We start from the raw sequence: 8,631 nt of genomic DNA on the forward strand, positions 1-8,631 counted from the left end.
ACAGGCTTAGGTTTCCTTTAAGCCTAAGCTTAAATAAAGTTCTGCCATGTGTTTCACTTCTGGGTCTGATTTGATTGATTTTTTTTCCTCATGATAGATCATACTTTCCTCCCTCTTCGCATGCCTGGAAATTTTTGTCTGGGTGGCAAATATTGTGAATTTGACTTTGTTGCATATTGGATATTTTTGTATTTATATAAATATCCTTAGCTTTGTTCTCACGCACATTTAAAGTAGTTTGACCCCTTTAGGTTTAGTCTAATAGATTTTCCCCTCCTATCGAGGAAAGTCCCTTCAAAGTGCTCTACCCAATTTTCCATCAATCATGATGTTTTCTATTCTTGCTGGTAGCAACAGGTACTCTTCCCAGCCCTGTGTTACCCACAGGTACTGTTCATGCAAATTCTTTCAGTGAGTTGTTACCACAGCCTTCATTAATTTCCTCACACCATTGTGTTAATTAATACTCTGCTTAATGCCTGAAGTTCTATAGATCTCTGGAATTTTCTTTCTGTGAAGTTCTTTCTCAAAAACCATTATTTTATGTACTTTATCTCTTTTTTCAGTTGTTTTCGGTGGGAGGATAAATCTGGCTCATATTACTCTATTGTACTGGAAATGAAAGTATCACTGACAAAAATTTTATATTTTAAACCGTTATTCTGGAGTACTTTTGGTCATTTAACTGGGTCAGTGCACACCAGGGAAAGTGAAATATCCAGATTTTTGGGGGGCATTTCTGGTCAGTGGCTCTGACCTCACTAATTCTTTAAGCTCCAAAAACTCTAGTGGTCCAGCAGTCAGAGTACGGCCTATGATGCACAGGTGAGAAATAACTTTTGAACCCAGTCCTTCTCAAAATAGGCCCAGTGGAGCCCTAAACATACTGTGTGGTTATTTCCACAGAACTTAAATGAATAGAGAGATTAGATGTATTCAATAATGGGCTAGAATTCCCAGTAGACTGCCCAGAAGAGTGAGGGCTACTATGGTTGAAAGTGCCAAGTGAAGTCCCTAGCACTGTTCTTCCTTACCAAAATAGTAAAACAAACACAATATTTCCATAGGATTGCAGAGGTTAGTGCCACTGTAACAAGAATATTCAGAAAGGTTTCTTCTATTCCTAGTACAGTGAGAATTGTTAAATGTAATGGATATTGTATTTTTTCTCAATCAATCTAATTTGCTAATTTTATGACGCACATTGTTAGGTTTCCTAATACTGATATTTCTTGCTATGGGAATGTACACTTATTTTTAACATACTGCTATATTCAGTATGTCCATGTTTTATTTTAAAATTTTGTATGTATGTTTTTAACTGAACTTTTCCTTTCTGTGTTATCCATCTCTGGTTTTGGTATCTGGGTTACTCATATATAGGGTTCTGGAATGAGTTGGGGAGTGTCTATCTTTTTTTCTAAACTTTAGAGTGCTTTATATAATTAAGAAAAGGTATGTTTTCTGAATGTTTGTCAAAACTGTCCTATGAAAATCAATGCTGATGCTTTTTTTCTGGGTTATAGATAATTAATAGAATCTATTATATATTATACTTACTAGGTCTAGTAATTTATTTAAAGAAAACATAACAATGAAACAATAAATGTGTTTTCATTAAAGACAGGAGTAAGATAAAAAATTCTACTATCACTGCTACTTTTCAACATTGTGGTAGAGTAGCAAATTAATGTAGTTAGATACAGGAAAGGAAGAAGTAACTTTGTTACTATTTCCAAAAACTAAAAGAAAGTTTTTTGAAAAATTCTGAACTTATTAAAGTGGCCAGATACAATAGTTATTAAAAAGTTCATTGCATTTTTATACTCCAGGAATAATCAATTCGAAATTGTAGTGGTTAAAAATATCAGGGTGGTGTGATGGTGGCTCAGTGGCAGAATTCTCACCTGCCAAGCTAGAGACCCAGGTTTGATTCCCGGTGCCTACCTATGTAATAAAAAAATATATATCCCATTCACAATACTAATAGAAACCATGAAACACCTAGAATTAGACTTATAAGACTCAATAATAATGCTACTTGAATAGAATTACAAAATTTCTTGAGGGACACAAAAGCTGATTTTCATAAAATTATTTTTCGTTGAGAGAAGATTCAATACAACTCTAACAGTTTTTCACTAAAAAACCTATATAGTCTGCAATTCTAGTCCTAACTCTGAATACAATTTTGACACGACAAACTGATTATTAAATTCATGTTCAAGAGAATACATTTAACTACAGTCAGGAAAATACCGAAAAGAAATGTGTTTGTGTGTGTGTGTGTGTGTATGCATGGATGGTTGTCCTAGCAGATCATAAAACGTACTTGAAAATATAGTAAAAAAAAGTGTGCTATTGATGCAGAATTAGCTAGTTGACAAAGCAGAACAGAGTGTTCAGAAACCAGTCCTTTGTGTCAGAATTTAGTTCAAGAAGAACATTGTATTTCAACCAAAAGGGGAAAATGGACTATTTGAAAAAAATGGTATTGGGACAAAAGACTATTTAACAGAAAAGAAAAATCCTCTCCTTCATAGAATCCACAGAAAAAAGGGTACAAGTGAAAATCTGGTTTCTTTAAAGAGCTAAATATTAAAGCAAACTAAAAACAAGAGTACACATAGTGCATAGATTGAATGATTTACCTTATAACAAAAATTTTATCAGATAAAAGACATGATTATAAAAGCATAAATGTATGTAACTGAATGGGGGGAATATTAATTAATTTTTATACTATTCGTTCTATTTACTTCATCTCTCCTCTTCCTAATTTCTGCCAAGCATTATTTTTACATTGGCGAGGTATATAGTTCAGTAATCATAATAAGTCTTCGATGCAATGTTTCTAGGTTGATTATAAATTTGAAAATCAAAAAACAGCATTTACAACATTATGATTATGCAAGTACTGTTCATTGCAGAACCAAGTTGCGTAATTAGACCTTTATGGAATAAAATGTAATACTTCTCTTACACTCCATGTTGTTCAAGATCATATGACATTTAGTTTGTTTCAGATTTAGATCATAAGTTTCGTGTATGACTTCCATACCACATCCCACCCTGCCAGAGTTTTATTTATCTTTCCTAATTTTGAAAGAAGCGATATACAATTTACTTTACTATTAAAAACTCCCAGTTTTTTTATTAGACAAGATAATTAAATCTATAAAATACTGGTTAAGAAAGGAGGCTCAGACTGCTCAGCTCAAGTCTTGATCCCTCTATCATTTACTTGTACCGTGAATTTGGGCAAGTGATTTAATCTCTCTACATATGTGATAATATTAATTCAGAGATTATGACTCAGAAATTACATCTCCTGACCAGATTCATATATCTACATACCTACTTAACATTTCCACTTGGTTGTGTTAAGGACACCAAAACTCAGTATATCCCAAACCAAACTTATTATCTTTCTTCTAAGCCTTGCTATGTTCTGATATTTCCTGTTTGTCAGTGAATGGCACCACAATTCATTTAGTTATACAAGCAAGAAACCCAGACGTCTTTCTGTCAACCCACATTTAATCTATCGCTAAAACGTGTTAAATTTACCTCCTAAATGTCTCTCAATCTATTTATTTCTTTCCTTTAACAACATGACCACCCTAGCCCAAATAAACATTGTTTCTTGCTTAAAACTATTAAACATAGATTTGATTAGTATAAGTACTTGAAGTTTTCACAGCCATTATTGAAATACTTAAGATTTAAATTCAGTACAGATAATATTGCATAATATCCTATCCTATCTATCTATCTATCTATCTATCTATCTATCTATCTATCTATCTATTTATCTATCTATTGTTCACATTTATGGGTTAGTTTCAAGAGATGTGTCCAATGTGAATGCATGCCAAGAAGACCTTTAATTTCCGTACTTACAAAAGTGAGTATATGAACAATCATATTTCTGGTTGGATGGCCAGCTCTAAGTCATGCTAGGGTTCATCTGATTTTATCAAATACTTTATTTCATGAAGTTGCTGAAATAAGAAGCTGAGAGGCAATATCAGGTATATAAAATTTGAGTTATGCACTGAAGAATATAATTATGTAAATAATTCAAATATTTTAATTAATAACATTCATACAATGATTTGATTAAAACGAATCAATGAATAGGTATATATATATGTACACTTCTGTTAGTATATTTGATTAAACATATCTGTACATTCTTGAGGTAACATTATGTACAGGACAGATCCTGTAGTTGGTTTAATAGCTTGGTAGCATGATATTGGAAATATCTGAGTAATAGACATTTGTTCTAGTTTTGCAAAACAAGGTTTTATTAATTTGGAGATAAGACTGAAGTTGATTAATGAGGTCTGTGTTCATCCTGAGTGTACCATACTCTACATTTTTCTGCAGAGGGATTATATACAGTATAACACCAAGGTTGATAACATACACCTTGTCTAGATGAGGTGACATCATCTAAGATATAATCATATATATATATATATAATGGCTTGGTTTGGGGGCATTTGAGCCTCCAGGGCTCTGATGAGATAGATGCTCACTTAGACTTATTACTTACGATTGTGCACTGTCCAGGATAAGCATTTTAAGGTACTCTGAAGCCTTTACCCTGTTCATCCTTGCATAATAATGTTGAACTCTCTGCTGTGAACCTTGGCTGTGCTGGCTTCCTTTGCATACTGGCTTCCTTTGTGGACTTTAGTGAACCTTGATAGATAGGTCTAAATTTGTTCATGACTTGTTTTTGATGTCAGGTCTGAGTGTACTGGTGACATTGATCAACACAGTGGTCCTGCAGATTAGTATCAGAAGCAGAAATGATGTAAAAACCATTATACCTAAGCCTCTGTGAGGAAGTGCAGGAGTAATGGGTGGGAGGTGATATTATAATGCCTTGTTAGCCTGTTGACCTATATTCTGAGGTTTATTCTCCCACTCACTTCCTTCAGAGTTGCCCAACTGAAAGAGCTCACTAACTCTCACACACACTGTCTCTCTCTCTTTCTGTCTCTCTCTATAGTATGGTGCCCCCCTGTTACTAGCCCTGAGGTACTGTACTATATTTTTATGGTTTCTTTATACTCTTTCCATACTTTTTTTTTTTTTTTTTTTTTTTTTTAAGGAAAGACAGAGAGAAGGAAGGAAGGATAGAAGGAAGGAAGGAAGGACGAAAGGGAAACATTTTTAAACATTTTCTTGTTTTATTGTATTCTGTTTCTCCGTTTTTGTTACATGGGCTGGGGCCGGGAATCGAACCGAGGTCCTCCGGCATAGCAGGCAAGCACTTTGCCCGCTGAGCCACCGCGGCCCGCCTCTTTCCATACTTTTTAAAACAACCCACTTAAAATTTTCTAAAACTATCCAATTTTAGTTTGCTAATTCCTGCCAAGACCTGATTGATAAACTGACTTTTGTTTCCTAATCAAAAGAATGGTTGAGAGTAGTAATATGATCTTCTAGCAATCTTTATATATAGCTGAAGCCTTGAAAGATCCAAGCAATGGCTCTGGTATTCAGCCCTCCAGCAAACCAAGTTTAAAGCTTCAGGCTTTGTAGAATTGACCTTGAAATATACGTGAAGTATATGTGGTATATGTGGACAAGGATCAACATACATTTGGGAGGCAGCATTATTAATACTATGATAATTGGACATAGTATCATGGTCATAGCATTTATTTTAGAAAAACATGAGAATGATATAGTTATGGGCTTATGTGCTATCTAATGGAAAAATAACAGTGATAGTGATGATACAATTAAGTTTTTGGGAAAACTGAGCTTTAGTCGCCAGCAAATGTGAGGTACATGAAAACAAATTGTCTTGGGAAAGAATCAGAAGATGACAAAGACAAATTATAGTTAAGTTATTTAATAACAAATTATAAAAAGGTACAAGTTCTAATTTTGGAAGGAATAAAAATAATAGAGCTAGTAAAAAAAGTATAATCAGATGTGAAATAAGGAATACATTTATATATATTGTGGATTCTAAACTTTCTCCTCATTGGATAATTCTAACATATGGACAGAGGAATCTTACTGTTGTATTCCTTTCCATGAAGGGATGTAAAAATTGTTAGAAAAATATGTCAAGCTACAGGAATGTGACCAGAGAGAAAATTGAACAAGGTTAAGGACTGGTTGTGGGATAAGCTCTAAGGTTCTGTTACAGGATATCTAGAGACATCTGGCAACTGCCCTTAATCTGATTCTGCAGAAATCCTTGATTTCCTAACCGTTGGGCCAGGTTGTTAAGTTAACCTGAGAAAGCTGAGGGTGGTTAATGAGTACTGTGTTCATCAGTGTATTTTACTCTACAGTTCCCTAAACATATGGTACACTGCATAATGCCAGGACTGATTAAGCCTGCACTACTGTTGACGGTTATCAATAAATGGTCATGCACTCTGAAAATCCATATTCTGAATATCTTTTATGCTATATTTAATTTTTATCATTAAAATATTTAGGTATTTAAAAATTTCTGATGCTCTGACTCACCAGTGAAGAACTTTGTCACCCCTCATATAAGGTATGCTCCCAAAGGCACGTGTTTTAAATCTAATCCAAGGCCAGTGGCAATGAACTTTTTCTATTTTATGCACTGAACCCCTTCCTCCAGGATTAGTCCAATAGTGCCTCATGGTGGAATTCTGATATTTCCACTTTTCTGTGTGTCTGTGAGTCCTCCCTAATGAAGGACAAGTCTTCTCACTGATTCTGTGCTTTCTTCTCCTGGTGACACACTGTTCTGAGTAGCTCAGAACCTCACTCCCTTTGAGATTGAGTACAAGTCAGTGACTCTTTGTATCTCTTCCTTCTCTTTGTGACACTGGACACTCCTCTATCATCTCTATTTGCATTTTAGCAAAAAGCTGCTGAGTTTATCATCACAGATGCATTTTGAAAAGCCATGTCATCTCTGAAGAGAACGGACTAACCTGGAAAAAGCCAGAGAAGGTGCTGTAAACTGTGCTCTATGATGGACTAAATTGGGCAGAAACAAGAGACAGGCACAGAGCAGCAACAGGCAGAGGTGATAAATTCACAGTGAGACATATCCCGGCAAAGAAATTATGCATTGACAAGGATCAGGGCTGCCTGATTGCTGACATGTTGAAACTTGCTGAGTGGCTGTTTCTGGTTGTATTTGTTAGTCAGTTCATTCTGGGAATGCTGGGAAATGGTTTTATTGGGTTGATCAATGGAGGCACCTGGCTCAGGAGCAAGAGAATCTCTTTGCCTGACTTCATCATCATCAACCTGGCCCTTTCCAGGATGGTACTGCTGGTGATTCTTTTCACTGATGGTACGTTATTGGTGTTTTCTTTCAAATGGCATGAATCAGGAATATTAATGCAAGTTGTTGATGTTTTCTGGACATTTACAAACCATCTCAGCCTGTGGCTTGCCACCTGTCTCAGTGTCTTCTACTGCCTGAAAATTGCCAGTTTCTCCCACCCCATGTTCCTCTGGCTCAAGGGGAGAGTTTCCAGGGTAGTTGTCTGGATGCTATTGGGTGCACTACTTTCATCTTGTGGCAGTACCGTGTCTCTGATACATGAATTTAAACTCTATTCTGTCTTTGATGGAATTGATGACACAAGGAATGTGAGTGAATATTTCAGAAAGAAGAGAAGTGAATATGATCTGATCCATATTTTGGGAACTCTGTGGAACCTCCCTGCCCTAATTGTGTCCCTGGCCTCCTCCCTTCTGCTCATCTTCTCCCTAGGAAGGCACATGAAGCAAATGCAGCACAATGGGACCAGCTCCAGAGATCCAAGCACTGAAGCTCACAAAAGGGCCATCAAAATCATACTTTCCTTCCTCTTACTCTTCCTGCTTTACTTTCTTGCCTTTTTAATGGCATATTCTAGTCGTTTCCTACCAGAAGCAAAGATGGTTGATATAATTGGAACAGTATTTACAATGTTTTATCCTATGAGCCACACATTTATTCTCATTCTGGGGAACAATAGGTTGAAGCAGACATTTGTAAAGATGCTCCACTGTTACTGTGGTCATCTAAAACCAGGGTCCAAGGGATCCCTCTCCCTATGGAAGAGCAGAAGACACAGGATGGAACTTGGGGGTCATTTGTGCTAGCTCAAGACTCCAGGGCTTTTGCTGACTCTACCATGGCCCCAGCAGGTCCTAAGTGGGGACCAGTTCAAAAATGAAAGCCATACTTCTAACAGCCTGTCTCAGTATGGTTGTTTGGGAGGTGGTAAAACAGTCTTTTGGAAATTTCAAGGTAGTAAGAATACTTTCATTATAGCTAAGTAGTTGTATTTTAATAACCATCAGCTCAACATAATGAAGTTGATTACTAGTTTCAACCTAAAGTTCATACTTGCAGTGATAGGCTGATAAAATAAAATAGTATAGTAGACTTGAGAGAAAGAGAAATAACTTTGCAGTCCCACAGGCTGGGTTTGAATCTGAGTTCTGTCAATTTTTCAAGATTTTTAGTTACTTTGCCTGCATGATCCTCTCTTCCCTCCTCTATACAATTTGAGTGAAAATATCTACTTCACAGGATATTAGAAATTCATGAGATGACATATGCCAACTGTGATGGTTTGGAGCTATATGCACCCCAGAAAAACATGTTGTTAA

At 35.9% G+C, this 8,631-nt stretch overlaps 1 protein-coding gene across 1 annotated transcript; it reads left to right on the plus strand.

The window, feature by feature from the left end:
• Window positions 1–7,122: 7,122 nt before the first annotated feature.
• LOC143681785 (taste receptor type 2 member 3-like) lies at window positions 7,123–8,118 on the plus strand. Its single transcript, XM_077159074.1, has one exon. It carries the CDS (start codon window positions 7,123–7,125, stop codon window positions 8,116–8,118), a length of 996 nt encoding a protein of 331 aa, XP_077015189.1.
• Window positions 8,119–8,631: the final 513 nt, after the last annotated feature.

Source organism: Tamandua tetradactyla, chromosome 1, assembly GCF_023851605.1.
Source record: "Tamandua tetradactyla isolate mTamTet1 chromosome 1, mTamTet1.pri, whole genome shotgun sequence".
Lineage (NCBI taxonomy): Eukaryota > Metazoa > Chordata > Mammalia > Pilosa > Myrmecophagidae > Tamandua > Tamandua tetradactyla.

Excerpts from the sequence above, each read along its gene's own strand:
- LOC143681785 (XM_077159074.1), top strand. The coding sequence starts at position 7,123 with ATGTTGAAACTTGCTGAGTGGCTGTTTCTGGTTGTATTTGTTAGTCAG.